At 39.3% G+C, this 21,965-nt stretch overlaps 1 protein-coding gene across 3 annotated transcripts; it reads right to left on the bottom strand.

Annotated features, from left to right (window-relative positions):
- Positions 1-550: 550 nt before the first annotated feature.
- Positions 551-14,674, bottom strand: june (JunE proto-oncogene, AP-1 transcription factor subunit). 3 transcript variants are annotated; one of them, XM_076886254.1, is made up of 3 exons: positions 14,433-14,674; positions 6,905-7,004; positions 551-6,237 (listed from the first exon to the last, which is right to left on the bottom strand). In XM_076886254.1, exon 3 carries the CDS (start codon positions 6,108-6,110, stop codon positions 5,067-5,069), a length of 1,044 nt encoding a protein of 347 aa, XP_076742369.1. In that variant the 5' UTR covers positions 6,111-6,237; positions 6,905-7,004; positions 14,433-14,674; the 3' UTR covers positions 551-5,066. The 3 variants fall into 3 exon arrangements, with proteins under 3 accessions (XP_076742369.1, XP_004561963.1, XP_004561964.1); XM_004561906.3 differs by lacking the exon at positions 6,905-7,004; XM_004561907.3 differs by lacking the exons at positions 6,905-7,004; positions 14,433-14,674 and adding an exon at positions 14,203-14,413.
- Between the last annotated feature and the right edge of the window lie 7,291 nt (positions 14,675-21,965).

The raw sequence follows: 21,965 nt of genomic DNA, 5'->3' as shown, positions 1-21,965 counted from the left end.
AAACTTTGACTGAGTCCTGTGTTTCCTAAAAGCAACCATAGATTATATGAGTTATGATGGAGCCACTAGTAGTAGATAGATTTTGGACTGCAAAAATGTTTATGAAAGATTCACAGATGTTGGTCAACTCAACACATTTACCTCACTGTATTTATATAAAATTGAATCTTGTTACACTTTCTTTTATAACATTTTTGCTTGTTACGAAGGAGTTCTGCAGGTTTGAGGATTTCAGCATGTCTCAGTCTTCTGCTTCTCTTGAATATCTCAATATACAGTAAATCAAAACTGGGAAACGTAATAGGGAACCATCTGATGTGCAAATTTCCCCAAATTTCTCAACATGAAACTGAAAAAATGTCCCTAAAGGCCACAACAGAGACAACACTCCCTTTACATTTCAATGGATTTGGTACTTTCATTATGTGAACAGAACACCCAAGGACACTATTGTAAAATGAGTGTGATGTGCTTTATCTCTGTCATAAGGCAATCTCCAAAATCCCAGCTGCAAGTGTCTAAAAAAAGAGAGAGAGAGAGAGAGAGAAGCAGCGGTTGAATGTTTCATCACTGGTATATTGACACAAACATCTGAACACAGCAGAACAAAGTGAAGCGTAATTAACACAAACCAATTTATAATAAATAGACACGAAGAGGTTGAACAAATCAGATTGTACATACACACATTTCAGTATATTAATAACAACAACTTTTATACATTTGTACAAAAATAGAATCATTAGAGACATCAAAAGCCTCTCTCAAGTTCAAAAAAATAAATATCTGCTTGACACTTGCCAACAGTATATTTGAGAGTCTCTGATTTGTCAAACACAAAACACGAACTCTAAAAGAAACATCTGTGAGCAGTAAATATTTCTGTCTGTCTTTGCAGTTACATGTTTTTCTGTCTGACAGCTGCAATCTGCAAACGTGATACAGATGCTGATTGGACAGTAAAGCCAGTGCAAAACAGAGTCTGAAATAGAAAGGGTCAATTAGCCTCATGGCTGCAAATGTGATAAAATATCAACCAGCACACTGCATAAACAACAACAGGATTGTTAGGTGAGTAAACAACTGTACGACTAGATTAAAAGCCCAGTCTGTTAACTTTTCACAATATAAATCTGAGGTGCACCCACATCCAAAACTTAGAAAATCCACAACAACGTGTACAGTTATCAATCAACAAGGTACCCTCACATGTAACACAAACTGTGGGCTGTATTCTTTGTATCTTGGAACCAGTTGTGATCTTTTAAATGTCTGTCATAAATCAGCTTTTAAAATCATACAAATTCAGTCAGGCAAAGTTTGGACCTTTGGGCCCACTAATGCCCACTAATCATCCTCAAGACCCCTCCAAACCCCCTAGGGTCCTCTGGAAAGCTATTAAAGACCTCAGGAAGTTTCACAAGGACTGAATTAACCTCTTTATGGACCTCACGGACCCCATCAGAGACCAGAATTTGAATATATACTCAGGGAAACTTGGCAAAATCATCAGTGATTCTCACGTACCTGTGCAATATTCTCAAGAATATTTATACAATTTTAAGGAAATCTGCCTGTCATTAAGAGCCTTCCCTCAAAGTCTACAGTCTAGTACCTTGCAAAATCCCATTAGGGCTCTCAGGATACCTGTTCTAGGAACTTATGAAGGCCCTGGTAGAGGCAAATACCTTGGGGAACTACAACCTATATCTAAGTCCACCAGAATTCATTCTAGTACCTGTACAACCCTTATAATGATCTCACCCCTCCAGCACCTCAGAGTTCTCCCAAAGGCATTATCAGTTTTGTCAAGGCCCTCAGAAATCCCATTAATGACATTGACTTCAGGACCTCAGAGCTGTCTGACCAAGGACAATTATTATCCTCAGACTTCTACCACTACAGACTTTTACAGTGTACTTAAGAAACCTACAAGGTCATTAAGGACATCTCAAAACTTTTCAAGTTCCAGTGTTTGTAGGATTTCTAGGTAAAGCTAAGCTCACCCAAGTATCTCTGGAAGCCCAGAAGGGAGACCAATATGGACCTCGGGATCTGCACCATCTGCAGAGGTTTTCCTATCCCTCCTTAAGGACCTCATTTCTGCAGAAACCTCAATCTTTAGATAAATATACATATGAAGAGCATTATTTTTCATACCTGAATATATCTGAGTGAATTTTCCTCCCTGTATGTTTTAATTACATTTAGAAATGTCCGTTTGACCTTGAATTGAATCTGAAATGTATTCACGAATGCTTTATTCCAGCATCCTCAGATGTATCGTTCTCTTTGTCAAAAAACCTTGGAGGCCCATTACAGCCAGGTGATAAAAGAGATTAAATTCTTTCTATGACAAAAATTTAAGAGTCAACAGAACATGTTTTCAGTCTAATTTTGTGGCACAAATCTATGAATATTTTTTATTTCCATCTATTTTTCCAGCATCAATGGGCTTCTATATAACCTGCTAACAAATGCACCAAATAAACTCACTTACATGAACCATTATTTTTTTTTATAAGATAAAAAGTAAATCAGTAACAACATCAGAATAATGAATATTAGTCAACACTAATTTTCTTGTTTCACAATAGTATGAATATAAAACAGATATGAAACAATTCCTTTTCCATAATAACAGTTCATCATCTGCAGAAAAGTAAACAAAGAGTCAAATACCTTAACTTTTAAAAAAAATAATTAAATTCTTCCAACACGGGATTGTTTTGCACGCGGTCACACAAAGTTAAATGTGAAAACAAAAAGATTTAAATGATTTGGATTCCCTTTGCAAAGTTATACACATTTAAACTTAAAACAAGTGCAGATCTTACTGTGCACTTCCTTTGTTTGTAACTCAAGAAAAATCCCAGCAGATTACTCTGACAATCTTTCAAAAGTATTCATGAACACCAAAACTTGCATGTTTATGTTTGTCCCTCTGGAGCCATTCATTTGCATCTGGAACCATTAGCCTCTTGAATTTTCAAAACTGCCACCATTTTCCAAAATTGCTATTAATTCCAGCGTAGAAAAAAGCAATCTTTATGTGTCGAGAGTATAAAAGGTGGACATAGCGTTCACGTCTGAAGAATGAATCCAATGTGGAAAGACGTTCGAAATTCATCCTTTTTAACATCTACCAGGAAGCATCTGCTCTGGATGCAAAAACATATCCAGTCTGGCAGAAGTCTGAGGAAAAAGGATGTTTGAACTTGACCTCTCTAGACCCTAACCCTAACCCTTGCTGAATATATGAGCTCAGTCGCGGGTTTATCATCACTTTGAATAAATCCAAACATAAGTTAATTGTCTAAACTGTCTAAACTGGTCTTAAAGGAGGATTATTGAATAACAATCTGTAAGTCTTTAGCCAGGGTGTGCATGTGCACATACCGGTTTATGTGTGGTTTCATAGTCAGACCCACCCCATCGTCCGTCACATCTAGTTTCAAAACATTGAAGGCGGCAGTGAAATCTAGATGTGAAATCTTCCTCTAGAGGACTGAAAACAGGACCTCACAAACCAGTAGATGGTAAAAGATGAATACATACACCTTTTATCTTTTGAATTCCACATACTTGCCTTTGGGGAAGTCAAATTTACGCCTTTAAAGCTTCTTAAGAGCTACTTTGTTTCACATTTACAAAATTTTTTACAGTTTCAAACATAAAACACAGGTTAAACTGCAATTGAACTTTCATTAGGACAATGTAGCTAACACTGAAGAGACTGCTGAATATGATCCAAAGAAAGAGAGAGTTAAATGTGTCAGACCTACAGGCGTCACATAAGCTGCACGTGCTGTGCAGGTTGAGAGATTATCCTTCTATAACCTTGATATGCATACTGCAAATGGTAGGCAGGTAGGGGTCAATCCAAGAAATCTAGTTGAAACAAAAGTACCTCAACAATTTATCCCCTGTTCACAAAAATTTTTGGAAAACAAAGTTGAGCTATGATACAAACAAAACTGAGGTGTAATTTAAGAGTGTAATTTTAAAGTGGACTTATATTTGGTCAAATGTGTATCTTTTTGTTTTTTTGCCACATTTGGTGGCCATCATGAATTTTCAAAAGGCTAATGATTACCTGTGAACATTTTGGTACTGATGAAGTACTTCTCTGGGAAAAACATAACTTTAATGTAATTTCTTTCTCAAAACACTTTGAAAAACCTCCATCAACAAATGTGACTTTGTAGGCCAGACTGGAGCTTAAAGAGTGATTAACATAATCAGACTACATACCTTTGCTTTAAAAACAGAGCTGTTGAAGTTGAAAGATATTGTTTGTAAAGAAGCCGGTCTTTAGTTGCATTAACACACTGTTATGAAATTAAAGAGATTAAACTGATAATCAGATTACAAAGCAAAAAAAAAACTAAATAATGCAGCACAGATCATGTTAAATGAAAATGATTAAAGAAAGTTTCTTCTGACCTTGAAAACAGATGTTTGTAAATTATGACAAGAAACCACAGTTACATTTCCTACTCTGTAAATAAAAGTAATCTGATTACATGAAAGAGTTTTTCATTTCATTTCGGTATTTTGATGCTATGATAAATCTTCTCAGCTCGCACTGTAAAAACAATATTTTTTAGATAATTTACTTCATCTGTAACATCTTAAATATGTTTTTAGTGTGAATAAAAAAAACAGAGGTGGAAGGTGTGATGTGTGAAAAATGTTGTGAGCGGTTCATAATAAATGTGGAAATCTGACAGTTTGTTCCACTTGTTAAACAAATGCATTGTGTGGAATCTGAACACTTTAAGTCTCAAATGTTGCCAGGTGTTCTTTAAGAAGTTGTCGTCCGTAATCCAAACCTTGCTTGCATTCTTCCATTTGCTTCCTTTCCAGTCTCCTCTGTAAAGCTCCGCCCCCTTTGGCTAGGTGACAGAGAGTTTCCGGGACTCTGAATGCCGTTAACATCCACCTATCCTTCTGGAGGCGTTGATGACACGAGCCGCTTACTCTCTGCTCGCTCCAACTGAAAGCACAAGCAAAATCTTAAAAGTAAATGGCCTCTTGGCATATTCTCGCGATGTCCCGCCTCCTCAGCAGCTGGAGTCCTCGCTGCCGGTGCCTCCTCCTCCGGCCTTGCTGGCAGCTGATGAGCTTACCGAAATCTGGCAGCCATTTGTGACGTGACTCATGACCTTCTGTTTCAGCTGAGCGACCTGTTCCCGTAGCATAGCGGCGGTGGAGGCCAGGTCCGAGTTCTGGCTCTTCAGGACTTTCACCTTCTCCTCCAGCCGTGAGATGCGCTCCAGCTTCCGCTTGCGACATTTAGATGCGGCAATCCGGTTGCGAAGTTTCTTGCGTTCTGCTTTGATTCGCTCCTGTGTCTCCAGGTCGATTGGCGAGAGCGACGGTGGCGAGGTGGGGTCCCCTGCAGGATGAGGGACCTCAGGGACAGTCTGCGGGGCATCCAGGCCTCGAGGGTGTGGCTGAGGTGCTCCACCTCCACCGTGGCCTGAGCCTCCACCATATGCCATCTGCCCTCCAGAGTATGGCATCTGGCCCGGGTTGTAGCTGCTCAGGTTGGTGTAGATGGGCATATCTCCGCCTGACATCAGATTCCTCTGGTAGGACGCCTGCAGGGAGACACTAGAGGATGAAGGCGGAGACATGGGCCCACCTCCAACCAGCTGGTTCTGCTTGTGAAGGTCTGCCAGCGCCTTGACAAAGCCATCAGCAAATCCTTCTTGCTCGTTGGTGGCCTGGTTGCGGTACATGAAGGGATTGGTGGAGTTTGGCACCGGGCTGGTGGTGACCAGCCCCTGGTTGGACTGAATGATCAGGTGCTCCAGATCTGGGGACGCCAGCTTTAGCAGGTTCATGTCTGCTGAGGATGCTGCAGAGGACGCTGCTGATGTCATCAAGGAGCTGTTGCTAGCCAGCCCCAGGATGTTGGGGTTCCCACCCCTCCCTCCTGCTCCACCACCACTGGGGAAGTGGTGACTTCCTGCCATTGACATGGCTTTCTTACTCATCAGCATCTTGTTTCCCGAGTAGCGCTCGTATTCGGCGATCTGGCTGAAGCCGGGCACAGCGGGGGAGTCATCGTGGTAGAAAGGAGTCTCCATCTTGGCCGTCATTGACAGAGAGGCGTCTCAGAAGAAATCTTCATAATCAGATTAACCTGAATATGAGAGCTGATTGAAACGTTCCACTGACGTCTGCGTCTGGAGGATGAAGGCAAGACGAAGAGAAGAAAAAGAGTTCCTGCAGGAGGAAGAAACATGTCTGTGAGAGGAAGAGGAGGACCAAAACAACAGGACAATCACTACCCCTCACCTCTCATTCTCCTGCTCTGTTTGTGGGTTCATTTCACCCTGAGCTAAGGCTGAAGGAACACAGCCACCTCTAATTTGACAATCATGCTCACCATCTTTTCTATTTCAGAAATGTATTTTCATGACATCAAATATGTGTCTGCATTCACGTCTTCATACTGTTTGTATCCTTGTTTGTTCCTGATTTTACAGACAACATGCCTCACTGCATTATGACTCAGTGATGTTCATCAGAAACAAAAACGTTTTAATAGCACTTGCATATCCAGCTCCAAACTTAACTACACCTTGTTCTGAAAATATGCTCAGTTGTATGGCCTCTAAACTTGACAGATTATTGCTTGTAAATATTTCGTTTACAAAAAAATTGGATTAAAGCTTCTTTTCAGTTGTCTGTGCTATCAAAAAACCAAGAGGTTTAATTTACAAGCAAATTAAAGGCACACGGGTTTTCTAATTGTATGAATAATGAGAAATATGTTCTTCTTATTTTAGTCCTGCTGATTATTTCCAACTACACCCTCCTGCACTGTAGCCAGTCGTCCTTGTTCTACTCTGCAGTCTCTGTGAGCTCAGCACATGAACCAGCTCTCCACCTGTTGCAGGTTCTGGTTAGGGTGATGCTTGAAGTCCCAGCAGAGCAGAACAAAGAAGCCATTGCCAGCTGCAGTCCAGGAGGGTGGAGTTGGAGTCCATCTAAACATGGGATGAGAAACTGAAAGAAATGAAAAACTGTCATATCAGCAACCCAACCAGTGTTTCCCACTAATGTGAGTTCTTCATAGTAACATCTCTAACTGGTCAGCTAACCCTATAGCAATAATATGAGCTGCTAAAATTCTCTAAAAACCAAGAAAAAGTTCTCCTTTACAAGAGGCTACACTGGTGGATTCTTTATGAAAAGAAAGGAGCCCCACAATTCACAACACACAGTGTTCTACACTTTATACTTACAAGCTGCTGATATGTTTCTGACCTCCAACGACAGGCTGTTACACTTAGACCTAAATTCAATATGCTGCTGTAATAAAATCTGTTTCCTTGCAAGTTGTCGCTTTCTGAGAACAGCAAATATTTGTGAGTCTTAATAAAGGCAGTTGGTGCAGTGGGTCATCTCTCCTGGGAGACGGGGGAATATGAGTGGACAGGATGAGCAACTAATGTAACTATGACAAACATTTCCACTTTTAAAAGGCAACAAACGTCTACACTTGGAGGATGATCCTAAAGCAAATCCACCATGATCCTTGCATGGGTCTTCAGTAAGGCTGTTACGGTGTAAAAACTAGAGCTGGCTAAGTAAACGATACAGGATCCTGTCAAAAAACAGTTATTACAGAGTGTCTTACACATCCCTGATTATGTCGAGATTTCCCTCCAAAGGTGAGATTTACAGCTTGTTTAAACTTGTTCACTGGGCTGCTCCACTAGTGAAACCTTTATATGACGAGCACTGATGGTCTGATAGAAAGGAGCAGATGTACTCCTGAGAAGAAAGCTCAACGTTAACATGACCGTTGCTCACTGCAGGAATCCATCATGCTGTAAACATTACAGAGGAGTCTGTTTCAGGTATTTATTGAAGTCTCATTAAATGGACAAGCTGTCGCCTCGTTCTCTTTCAGCAGATTTGCAGACGTGGGTGAAAAAAATGACCGTACATGCGCTCAAGTTTGAAAATCCTGGGATTTCTTGGGCAATTTTTTCCAAACTATAATGTCTGATTGTGTGAAGTGATTTTAGTGAAACTTCACTTTTGAATTGATTGAATACTTTTGTAGTATGCAGTATTTTTTGTAGATGCTTTGTGTGAGCTATTCTACTTGCTGTTATAGGTTTTGTTTGACATTTTGGCTGCTGCTACAGTATTTTATCAACTTTTGGGAAAAATAAAGCATGTCTCATATCCTATGAGTTACTGACTCAGAGAGTCAATTCAGGTCAGTTCAAACTTTACCAGCATGTGTATGGTCGTGTATTTTTAAAGTTTCTATCTCTGCAGCAAGAGGAGCTGAAGCGACTACACGACAGTGAGCTAATTTACTCAGAATCTGACCGGTCTGAATGCCTGCAACAAGATCAGCTGCACTCACTCCTTGAATCGTCTTTGGATGATACACCCAGTCATACCAAAGCTTGGAAAATAACCATTTGTGTTCTAGGATATAAATGTCATAGATTTGAAGAAAACATTGCACAACCATTTTTTCCCAAACCACAACATTTTCTAAACCTAACTCATTAGCTTTGATAACAAGTGACTTCTTATCAGTAATTAATGATACATTAACGATCACCTAAACTGAGTGTAAAAATCAGTCATGGAATGACCCGACTTGTGGTCTCTGGTGTGAGCAGTGAAATGATTCATTCGACTGAAATTAGGGCTGTTCCTGACATTTAATTTGTGTTTTGTATCAGGAGGGAAACTAACACTAGGAAAACAATGAAAACTGGGCACATTCCAACAGAATGCGGTTAAACATCGGTCGTACAAATACTGCGTGGGAATTTACGAACCATTTGAAATCATTATTCACCTCCCCCAATAATTACTGTTTTAAATGTCACTGAAGAGTGGGAAACTTTGTCTAATGTGTTACGCTGCTCACACGCAATGCTAAATTAATTTGCCGAGCGTTGCTAATGTCAGTATGGCTAGCACATGTGGCTCTCCGTCCTTGCATGCTTCCACGTGCCTTGTGGTTAATGTGGTTTTCATTTTGCTTCAGTTCTTATGTCAGCTTACTCTGACACCACTGATGTCCTGCAAACCCGATCTGGTTGGTGCGGATGCCAAACTTCGCACAATTACATCCTCTTGTCAGAAAAAGGAGGGCCCTCCGTCTGTCAGCGAAGGTCGGCTTTTATCAAAATAATTCACTTAACCAGCTGGCATTTCTGGCACTGACCAGCAAGAGCAGCAAATTTAAAAGTCAAATTTGTCAAATATGTATGTGGACACGATGAAACTGGACAGATAAGATTTAATTTCATTAGATTAGAGTTTGAGGCTATTTCATGAACTGTGTTTAGGGTTGCCAGGTTGGGTTGACAGATGGGTTAGATATATAGATTTCTTGGAGATGGTTTTGAAATAGGAGAGAAAGCTGGGGAATATGAGAGTGCTGGTGGGCATGGATAAACCCTCCAGAGATAATATCAAAGCACGTGTAAGCAGAGGACCATGGATTTATTTATTTATTTTGTTGACAGCAGTTTGAGAGCGTTTTTAGAATATTTTATATTAAATATTAGAGATAAGTGTTGCACCTGTCTGAATGGATTGAAGTCTTTGTATTTTAATGCTTCATTTCTTCTCTCTGTTTATCTGGCTTTACTGTGTGGGTAAAACAACAGTGTGTATTCTATATATAACAAGTGTTGTTGGAGCTTTACCCCTTTCAGTTCTTAACCTCTTCTCCTAGTCCAGAAAGACAGAAACCTCTAGTCTGTTTCCACAAAAGGGCAACACATGGGTCTGAAAATATTTTTTGCTGAAAAGGAAACACAGTGGTCGAGTTTGAGTTACACGGAGAGACAAATAACCAACACAGTGACAAGCGTCACTGTAATTCCTGAATCCTTTTCATGAATAAAAAAAAAGAAATTACAAAAACATCCCCTCTATCCTTTAACCTCAACAATTCAGATGCAGTGTGTGTCATGTGGTGATGAAACTGACCACGAGGCGAGACGCTTGAGGAACTGATTCAGCTCAGGTCCACCGTCACCTCGACTCTTTGCTTCCTTATAATTTAATCAGAGCAGCATATTGAGAAATAAGAGAAAAAACCCTCAGAGTAAGAAACAGCAGTCAAGGTCATGCGTGAGGAAGATCTCCCCACAGGAGAGGAGTGAAAACGTCAGATAGAAGTTAGTGTGATAATCACGGGCTGCACACAGGTGATTATCTGAGCTCAGGTGACTAACAGCAGCCCAGCACGATGAGTCTGAAGCTTACAAAGACAAACAGGCTAATGTGACATTGATGCAACTCTTAAAGTTAAAACAAGGGACAACAGGCATCACTTGATGCTTAAGCTAATGCAAAAACAGCTTAAACATCATGGCTCTGAACATACTGGAACTTCTAAGACTTTGAATTTTTATATTCTATTCTATCAGCTTTTAAAGTATGTCTGGTCTGAGATGTTGAACCAGTAAGAGCGATCTGGTAGGCTCACATGGATGCATATTGTTATGATTATTTAGTGTCTGTAGCATCATTGTCTCCAGACTTTTCAGTCTGGAGGCAACACCTAAAACAAAGTTTTAAAATAAGTGGTAACTGTTTTATTTAACCCAGCCTATAATCTATTTCTCAATCTTGCTGAATAATGATCATATAAAACAAATTTTACGTTCATTATTAATACTGGTAGAAAACATGTGAAGATTATGTGTATGATTTGAACTTGGGTTTGCTCATTTCAGTTTAGTTTTTACTGTAAAAGTTTACTTTTTAAAATTTATTTTATTTATTTTAATTTATTTAATCAGTCTCAGTTTTAGTCTTTTTAATTCTTAATTTGTCTTAAATTATTTATTTTATGCAGGGTTTCTCTCAAGGTTTTAGCAAAGTCAGAATAGACATTACAGCCCGATCTCACGGCAACAAAACATGAAATGGCGACAAAAAAGCAACCTGTTTATTTGTGTTCATGGACACAAACGGTCACGTGTTTTCATGTCAGTCAGTCCACGTGATGAGAACTGGTGTTCAGGGAAAAACAAAGCAAACAGAAAGACGAGAAAATTCATGACCAGAAACAAATCAGTAGATTCGAGACTTTGATTATTTCACAAGCTGTTGGGTAATTACAGTAAAACAGCTTTGTGATGGCAGTTGAGAGTCAAATCTTTAAAAAAAAAAATGCTTGAAAGCATCATCGGGCAGCTTGTGAATCCACATTTTACCAAATTCACAAAAGCGAGAACTACAGATATGTTTTATTTTATTTCAGTTATCCAAAATCATCTCAGCAAAAATATTTTTCCAAATCTCCTTTTTATCTTTATTTCCATCAACAAGAGTGAAATTAGTTAGTTTTTAGATCAGTTTTAGCTTCCTTTACCTTCAACCTGCATAGGTGGAGTTTTTGTCCTTTATTAAAAAGGAACTTCCAAATGACCACAACAGTAGCCTGAAGGTGCTTTATATCATAAGGTAAAGACTACGTTAACTCACAGAATTAAAATGAAAATTAGAATAAAAATTAAAAAAAATATATTAAAAAGTAAAAAGCAAGCAGTTGGTGACAGTGGGAAAGATAAACTAATTTTTAACAGGAAGAAACCTCTGGGAGACCCAGGCTCAGGGAGGAACAGCCAACTGCTGTGATTGGTTGTGGATGAGGGGAAGACATATGAGACCAGACAGATGAAAAACCATATTCAGGAACACAAAAAACCACAGAGGAGCCAGAAAACTACAGATTATAAGATGTGACAGTTTTCACAAACTCATTTTGGTTTTCATTGCACAGCACGTAGTTTGAAACGATGACAGCCTAGTCCTGTCACATGTCATGTAACATTTGAGTGCTACGCCCACAAATACTTTTCCCTTTTTTAAACATTTTCAATCCACACAAAAACACTAAAACATTGTCAAGAGCTCGCCAAAGCAACACATGCCATTGTAACCCTACCCAGATAGAAATGTTAGCTAGTCATAAGCCTTTTGTTTTTCAAAAGCTCTATTTTCAGTTCCTTTAAATCCTGTTTACATTTGGACAAAAGGAAAAAATACACAAGAAAGGTTATACAAAATGCCCATATATGTGTGGACAGGGCTTGAGAGGTCATGCTAGATTAGTCTGAAACTGTCTAAACATGAAGAGGTGGCACGAGAGTGCGACGGCCATCTTCTACATTTATGCCCCAAACTGTTAAGATTGCACTGCCCTTCACATCTAGCTCTGGGCTTCAAAGAGAGTCTGGCAACCATTCACAGCATAAATGGGTGGGGATGGATCTGACTGATAACATTATAAATCCCACCCTGAGAAAATATGTTCACAGCTCGTATGCCATGTGAACTTATTTTGTTTCACTTTTGAGTAAGTGGGCATCGTTTTTCGAGTTTTGCATCTCCAGCTCCAGTATGAACCCACCACTTATTCCACTGTACGAGCTGGGAAAGCACTGGAATACATCAGCATTTCCATGCTTCCTCCCACCTACAGACATTTAACTCCTTCTTCCAGCCCTCGCCTCAATGCTCCTAAACAAAGCAAGGCGCCTTCCCCACTGTCATTGTTAGTTAGTGAGCAGCGTTTAGAAATCTGGACATCCCACTTTCTTTTACAGACAAAGCAGATGTTTCTAGAGCAACGTCACCTACTTCCAAGGTGCATAAAGAAGAGCATTATTCTAAAAAGGTATAGAAATCAGCCAACCTTACACATTCATGTGCATATGCACCAGTAATCCTCGATGTGATTAGTTGTTTTCTGTACATGTCCTATTTAAAATGTTGGCTGTAATCTGTTTTATAGCTGACTGATGAGGTCAGAAATGTGTTGGTCAAACGGTAAAGTTCTTACTACTGCAAGTTAACTTCCTCCACAGAACTCCAGCTAACATTCGAATGTTTCTCAAAACTGGCAGGGAAGCTTTCAACAACACAACACAAACACAACTCTGACTGTCTTTAGTCCAAAAACAACACAACACTTGAGCTGGAAGTGAACGTCAGCTCGAAAACATTAGTTACGCCACTTTAGCTGCAGAAACCAGCAGAAACAGTAGACCTGCTTAATGTCACAATTTAATGAACCACACTGAGAATAAGTAAGTCCAGCTTTAACAATGTGTCTTATTACATGTGATTAACCAACACAGTGGCACAAAGAGGTACAAGACCCAATATGTTTTCACTTTACAGACATTTCCATGCATGTGTAGTCATGCTGTTAAGACAAGATACAGGTCATTATTCCCAAAGGTCAGAAGATCCCTGTGTTACAGCAGCCGAAACATTAAACACAGCCTGCAGCAAGTAGAGTAGTTAAAAAACAAAACAAAACAAAACAAAACAAAAACACTATGACAAAACAAAATAGCTCCATGAGGTAAAAAAGAAAAAAACAGAGGAGCTGTAAAACAGCAAAAAAAAAAAAGAAAAAAAAAGGAGCTCAAAAGATAAAAAATAAAAAACTTTGCAAATTAAAAAAAAAAAGTATAAGAGTATAATAAAATAAAATGGGTCTATACCGTAAATTTGCTCAAAAAAGGGTGTCTGGACCCCGGACCTCTCTTTGCATCTCAGATCAAAAGCACAGTCACAGCTGGAAACTCCCAATCACACCCAACACAGCAGTTTATTATTATTATTATTATTATTATTATTATTATTATTATTATTATTATTAATAATGTTATTATAATTATTATTATTAATGTTATTTGTGGCCAATGAAAATCACTGCCCTCTGCTGGACACACGACTTCCTAAACGACCTCCAGTGCAGTGTTCTTCCTTATTTATCATCCAACATGTTCACATTTTCCACAAACTCTCCCAAATCCGATGGTAACGTAACTACTCAAACTTCATAACTACTTAACTATTTTAATTTTCTACCGCTTGTCACAGCTGCCTCCCCGCTTCTAATCCCAGCACTGTGCGGCGTGTTAGTCAAAAAGCTGATTTTTTTTAAACATAGAATAAAGAAATATGAAGTGCGCAACAGTTCATTAAACCAGCTGCAGCATTCAAACCCTGCTTACATGTTACAGTAGATGTGACAGTGATGAATATAAATCCCAGTAAGCAGTGAAACAGTCGTCATATCACACCGAAGCTCGTTAATAGGAAGGTCAAACACCTTCATCCTCCTCAATGCTGTGTAAGCTATAATTTATAATAACAGGTAGTTTTCAGTACCGACACTCTGATCAGTCCTCTCCTCTCAGGACTTCATCAGGTGAAGTTCCGTCAACTTCAGACCGGGTGAAACCAGCGCGAGGCATCATTAACACTACCATCATCATCCTCCCCCTCCTCATCACCGTCCTAACCGACCGCGGCTCGGTGTCTCATCTAAAAAAGTCCAGCATGACGAGGCTGGGAGGCGATGAGAGCGGGAATAATGTCTGATAAAGGCTGATACTCACAGAGAGACAGGGAGAGCTGCTGAACCATCCGAGAGCAGAGAGACTGACTCAGAGAGAGAGCGAGGAAGAGCGGCTGAAGTCTCTCTCCATCACAAAGTGACTCACTCTGACGCTTTCTGCTCCTTATCTCTCCAACGCGCCTCTAATGAGCGCCTTTATTTATACACTGACATACTTCACACGGGGAACATATATATGTGATATATATGAGCCGTGAAAGGTTGAAAGCCGTGCCTCACAGGTTGGTAAATTGATGGACCCCCGAAAAAGAACCCCCCACACCGACTCTTCCTCTAACGTCCGCTTGAGGATGACTCCCCCTGAATCAGTCCCTTACACTCCCTTACAACCTGATTCTGAGAGGGGTTTGGACTCCACTCTGACCTCACGCATGACCTTTCCTGGACGTAATTTAGCTTTTTTTTTTTTTATCCCCGACATTATCTCACACTTGTCACTTTTAATCTGTCATCTCACATATATAGGTGTACATGTTCACTTATACAAAATTTGATATTTTCTACTTTTGAAATACAAAAGAGGCTCAGCTGTGGAGGCTGGAGGGGTTGGTAGTGGAGTAAATTATTTGACCTTTTTGGTACATAAGAGACCCAAATTGTACAAGTCACAGATGTTTGTGCTTTATTTGATTCATGAATTCAGTTTGATGATTAATGATCCACAGTGTGGTGGCTTACAGGTACGCCTGATCCCGGGAGGAAATCAAACAAACTGAACATGGAAGCAGCTAAAAGTCGCTTTTATTAATAAAAATTACGTCGCTTGGTTAACTTTAGGCATTGAGGACTTGGTTATTCTGATTCAGTAAATTGATGCCTTCTTGCTTTTCCTACACACAATTTGCACGTATGACATAAAACTACACAAATAATACACAACAAATTTGTGCTCACTGTCCTGAAGAATCTGTATAATTAGTTTCTGTGAAAAACAAAACTTTACTTTTTTGTGGACTGTAAGACTGGACTGTAATTACACATCCTTCTAACAACTGTGCAAAGAGTCTTTTTTTATCTGTTACTCATAACTCAGGCTTAGATATATCACACCCACTGATCGACCGGACCAGTCCCACAACTAAAAAGCAAATATTCACAAAAAAAGTCATGAAAAGTAAACTATTGGTTTGTGTTTATGGATTTAAATTGTCAGGTTTCAGTGTAAGTCAACGGGACTGACTCATTCAGAAAGTTGTATATTTTAAAGCGTGTCACAAAGTGTCAGAGTGTCGTTGATGGTTAATTTATTTTTCTTACAGTTAAGTGGAAAAGTGAAAAACCTTAAGCTTTATTTTAACAGTTACTGAAAGATGTTTCAATGATCAGTAGTTCATGCAACAGTAAAAAGTGTGACAGCCAACCCCGGTCCATCCTATATTTATATATATCCCTGCAGGGAATGTGTCGTAACGGCAGCCGTGAAAACAGATTCTTAAGGGAACTGGGAACAGTTACATTTTACAGTTACATAAGAAAGTTGTTTTTAGTGTCTACAAAGTAACTGATTTTAAATTAATAACTTAGTAAAGAAGAATTCAAATGATTTGTGAAAATCTGTCAAATTTTAGAACCAAAACTGGGTCTGTGGTGTGAGCAGCAAAATGATTCCAACCTCCAAATAAGCGTTTTTCACCAGTTAAAAGAGGAAAATATTTATTTTGTGTATGTGGCTATAAACAAGTGCATACATGATTGTGGTCAGGTTGAAAAAAATATGCCAAATACAGAGCAATACAAAAGTGGCCCAGACCAATAAAACCAGAGCATAAAGCTTGTAAAAAAACAAAACAAAACAAAAACTATATATGTTTAGACAGCATATAAAGACATACAAGAATATTCTCATTTTGCGTTTTAAGAAAATCAAGTGCCATTTTACAGTATGTCTCCATGTTTGACAATTTGTTGTTCCACTTTCAGTGAATCTAATAAGTAAAAAAAAACTTATTGTGTTTGGTTTTTCTGTAATTTTCTGACTCTTCGTTGGGCCTGTTGTAGCCTCAGTTTTAGCCAGTTTATGTTACCTCTTCACAGGTGATTCAGTTTCCGTTCTGCAGACTTTGGAGGACGTACATAATTATAACTTTTGTGTATATCAGTTAAGCTATGTGTTTATCTGTGTTTACTTAACTTTTCTTCTTATGCCTCTATAACATCTTTCACCTTTCTGTCATTCAACTAAAAGTTAATTTAACTGAAGAAAGTAAGCAAGTCTGCAAACACCGTTTTAAAGAGTGAGAGTGCTTTGAGGTGTTCATATCCTCTTTAATTTATTTTTAATACTTTTATGCTGCTGTATCTTCTTCCATGAAGGTTTAAATATAATTTTAAAGAATTCTCCACACTGCCGGAAACATCAGTCTGATGTAAAAGCACCAAATTACCTTGAAGTCGAGCGAGGTTACAGTACAGTGGATCAGACCTCTCTGACATCAGTGGGAACAGATGCATTAATCAACAGACAGATTTAATTAAAAATACTATTAAATAATAGATGATAGATGAGTAATGATATGAGATCTGATCATGTTGTGATTTGAAACTGTTTCTGTTGATAAGTAAACATGATTGAGCCTCGCTGTATTCAGCCAACAGCCTAAAGACAAGCTGACAAATAACCACAGTGTGTGTGTGTGTGTGCGTGTGTGTGTGTGTGTGTGTGTGTGTGTGTGTGTGTGTGTGAGGACAGATCAGTGTGTTTTACTTGGCAACCAAAGTAATTACTGTTCTTACCGTAGGTGGAGCAGCCAACACACACATACAAAATGTTCAATGCCTGTTCAGAAGATGATGAACTGAGTCTTCCTTCAGCTCAGAGAAGCGTGCTGGAGACCACAACACAAGCATATTTAGATATCTGTAAAAAATAATTGTGAAAAAAGTATTTGCCCCCAGCCTGATTTCTTAGTTTTCTTGTTATTTTAACCAACCTCTTCCAGTGCACCATAGGGCAGCTGTGGCTACAATGTAGCTTACCATCACCAGTGTGTGAATGTGTGTGTGAATGACTGAATGTAGTGTAAAGCGCTTTGGAGTCCTTAGGGACTAAGTAAAGCGCTATACAAATACAGGCCATTTACCATTTAACCTGGCCCTGTGCGAAAGTCTTTACCCTCTTTGTAAAATCACTTTTTAGAAAGCTGAGTTCAAGTTCATTAGCCACACCTATTACTGCGAGACCTGTTGAGCCAAGGAATCACTTAAACAGAACCTGTCTGACAAAGTGAAGCAGGTTAAAAGATATCAAAAAGTAACATGACAGTTTCATTCTACTGTCTAGAAACATCAAAGCCACTCTGGTCAGTCTGGAAAGTGTTACGAAGCAGTTTCTCAGGTTTGGGACTCCATTGAACCATGGTGAGAGCCATCATCTACACATGGAGAAAACCTGGAACAGTGATGAGCCTTCCCTTCTAGGAGCCTACCAACATAATACAAGAGAGCACCAGTGACTCATCCAGGAGGCCACAGGAGAACGCACAACAGCATCGAAAGAACTACTGACCTCACCTGTCTCAGATAAGTTCATGAGTCACCAATAAGACCGGGCAAAAATGGCCTCCATGGGAGAGTTTAAAGAGAAAGCCACTGCACTGCTGTCCAGAAAGAACACAGAGGCTCGTCTCACGTTTGCATCTTGATGATCCCCAAAACTTCTGGGAAAATACTCTGTGGTCTGACGAGACGAAAGCTGAACGACTGAAAGATTGTCAACGACAATCTTTCCTAGCACATTAGAGAGGCCCCTTCACTGTCCACTTTTAAAACACGTCTTAAAACCCATTTTTACTCTTTGGCTTATGACACAGTCTGACCCTGATTTTATTGTTTTAATCTAATGTGCTGATTTTATTGTTTTAAATGTTTTGTTTTTTTGTTTTGTTTTTTTATATATATATATATTTTACCTATCTTATATTATTATTACTATTTTTCTCATTTTTTTAACATGCTCAATGTATCATGTTTGGCATGTCAAGTGTACAGCACTTTGTGTTCAGCTGGTGGCTGACCTGAAAGCGCTATATAAATAAATTGCTTGCTTGCTTGTCTGCTTGATAGATTTGACTGCAGTGACAGAGACTAAAGCTAAAGACACTCCTTGTTTATTTTTATGCCAACATTATCGTTTTACTTTTTTTAAAAACATCTAGCAAGGCCTCCCAGCTTCAGAGTGATTTAGGAAAATTTTCACAACTTAACAAGCAGAGAAGGGATCTAAACTTTTACCTCCAAGATGAGCTGTGGTTTCTATATATGACAGGCTCTCTAACTCTACACATGGCAGACTGAGGCACGACTGAACGTGCAGTAAATCTAGAAGGATGCAGATCATTTGACTTGCCTATGGGGTATTTAAAAGATGTTGCAGTTACTCCCTGGAGCATCTGCTGGTCACGTAGTGATCAAAACCCTCACCAAAGTCGAGCTGTTACACTAAAAACAGGAAAAATTGTCCGCAGAGTGAAACAGATTTCCCTCAGAGGACAGTTGGCTGTTCAGGTCGAGTTCACTGGAATGCAACGAGGGGGAGAAAAAAAAACTCTGAAACATCTGAAAGCGATCAGCGAACATGACATCATCTGAGCAAACAGGCGTGATGACATCATACAGTGCAGGAGATCGGAGAGGAGACTGCAGGAGACGAGGGGGGAAAAGAGGAGGCTGGAAGGGTTAACTCCTCATATTTGAAATGACGTTGACTGTGAAACATCCAAAACAGAGAGTCCGTTTAATCCGCACATGTTTCAAATACAAAAGCATAACAAGTACATAAAAGCTCCAGGCTTCATTACTGTATGGAACAATGAGTGGAAAGATCTGCGTGGGGGACCTTTCAGCACTAACCATGGTGGCCAAAAGTTTATGGGTTCAAAAGTAACTGGACATGATCCAGTGGAGAAAAGAGCTGAGCTCACTGGTGGATTACACATGACTGAGAGACTTGGACTGAGATGGAGGTGACAGCACAAGTGATGATAATGAGCCTCAAACACACAATACAAACAGTAACGTGTGTTAGTGTAAGCTGCAGCCACCAGGAATGACAAATGAAGGCAGTGTGGAAAAAACTGCTGTTCCTCCAACGTCCACTAGAGGCAGGCTCTAAAAGTGAGTCAGTCCCATTTAAAATTCTAATTGACTGTGTGCACGTTAGCATATGCTACTTCCGGTGCGGAAACTCCTGTGGGGAGCTTTGTTTCCGGCGCCTGGTTTATGGTCCAAAACAAGTTAAGCAAATGAATGAATCAAGCGGCGATTTACATTTCTATAGATGTCTTGGGCATTTACCCAATATATCTGTAAATGATGTTCATCGACTTGTCGATATTTTTTCCCCGCGCCTCAGAGCAAAAGAGAAAATGGATTCAAATGTTATATTTCTCAGCTGTCCCTCGTTTATCGCGGGTGTTATGTTTTAAAAATAACCAGCGATAGGTGAAATCAAGTAGCCAATTTTATTTTTTGACGGTGCAAAACGTTTCGTGGACATCGTGGACATACAGTACTGCACTTCAGAGTCACACTGCTAGCGATCGATGCAGCGATTCTGTACTGTACAGGAGAGACGTCACGGAGGAGATCGTCTGCAGCGATCAGGACGCAGGACACAATGTGACGTAAAAAAAAAAAAGCATGCAAACTTGCACTAAAAAATCCGTGAAACAGCGAGGTGAAAGGTGAACCGCGTTATAGCGAGGGACCGCTGTAATTTTTAAGGTAAGTCACAACATACCCTTCATACATACTAATGTATAGAAACCCTTACCAGCAATCATTCATTTTTTGTGTGGCTTTTTTCACGGTTTGTTAACATGCTGTGTAGGTGTGTACTTGACTAGCTGATCTCGACATAATGGGGGAAACATCTGGTTTGACTATTCTTCACCTGTAGTTTGAATGCTGAACATTTGCCTGTTTAGATCATAAGACCAGTCACTATACAGAGATGTGCTTCTGAATGTGGACGATGTGTCTTCTGCTGCAGTAATGCAGTTCTGCTTGTGTTGAGTGATGTAAACAACTGATTGATCTAAACTCTTTAAACGTCAAAATTGATCATTAGATTTTTTATGACACAACAGTGGCGAGTGTTCCCACCTTCTGCTCTTTGTAACTTAACGCGATCTTTCCGTTTTCGAGTTTTGGACATGATTTTGGAGTATATGTTCGCAGTAGCGATTGACCGCAAAGTAAAGCTACCGGAAATGTACAACCCCACATCCGGTCTCAAACCAGGAAGTTAGCGTTTTCTCGTGCACAGGGTCAATTTCATAGCCAAAATAAACACGTTTACAGAGAAAGGTTTGGCTATCTACAGACAGTTTGATCCTTCATAACTACATGTGGGGAATTTTTACTTAACATAGTTGTTTGAAAAATTAAAATGTGGACTTAGCTGCTAGCTATTTCGCGTGTTCTAATTCCTGGAGATAAAATACTGCTGTTTTGTCAAATCATAAATAAAATGAATTGCTCTCAATTTAAAAATGTTTCAGTTTTTGTTGTTTTTTTATTTTTGAAAAAACCATAATCTTTTCATCTAAACCAGGGGTGTGAAAATCATTTTACATCCTGGGCCACATACAGACCTGTTTCCTCTTCATGTGGCAAACCACTAAAACTGCTGCTTAAAGATTTATGAAAAACACACGCCCAGTTAAAGTACATAAAGCAGTTTAAGAACACATCAAACACTGCTGAGTTTTTCTACCATATAAAAAATGTTGCTGCAGTAAATCAAAGAAACCTGTTTGTGAAGCTCACCCTAAGAACAGACTGTGGGGACTGATTCTGTTCTAGAGTCAACCTCATGTGGACGATACAGGAACTGCATGTGTTTCTCCAGTGTTTGATTTCTCATCTTGGTCAGAAATCACATGTATCCTCGCTGACTTGTTTTTGTTAGGTTTTTTTTTCTGTCATTCCAGGAGGGCTGAGGACATGTAGGAGCACAAAAAGAAGGTTGAACTGTTTTTCTGTTTTTATCCATCAAATCCTTTTGTTATGCACAGTAAGTACAGCCAAGCAATTTGAGATTTCAGTGAGTTTTTTTTTTTTTTTCAACTAACAAGTCATCTGAAATGTGAAAGAGTGCCTGACTAAACTGCTGAACTTAAAGCGATTCATGCCTCTGGCTGTTACTAAAGCATGTAGCTCATTTAAACAAAAGAATCTGTACATGCAGAAAGAGTAGAAGTACCTCAGAAATACAGCTAAGTGCAATTGCTGTGTAAATGTATACATTGCACCAGGGCCGGCCCGTGGCATAGGCCGTATAGGCAAATGCTAAGGGCGCCGTCCATCAGGGGGCGCCACGCCAGTGCCACAAATGTTGAAAAGAAAAAAAAAAAAAGTTAGTACTATTATTTCTAAATACAAAAAATAATCCCACGTTAATTAAAATGCAAAGTAAAGCTTATTTAATAGAAATATTATTTGTTACAACATTACACTACACTGCTGATGTAGGGGGTGCCACCTAAAATCTTGCCTAGGGCGCCAGATTGGT

Source organism: Maylandia zebra, linkage group LG7 (assembly GCF_041146795.1).
Source record: "Maylandia zebra isolate NMK-2024a linkage group LG7, Mzebra_GT3a, whole genome shotgun sequence".
Classification (NCBI taxonomy): Eukaryota; Metazoa; Chordata; class Actinopteri; order Cichliformes; family Cichlidae; genus Maylandia; species Maylandia zebra.
This window is presented reverse-complemented; position numbering and strand designations above follow the sequence as displayed.

Excerpts from the sequence above, each read along its gene's own strand:
- june (XM_076886254.1), bottom strand. The coding sequence starts at position 6,110 with ATGACGGCCAAGATGGAGACTCCTTTCTACCACGATGACTCCCCCGCT.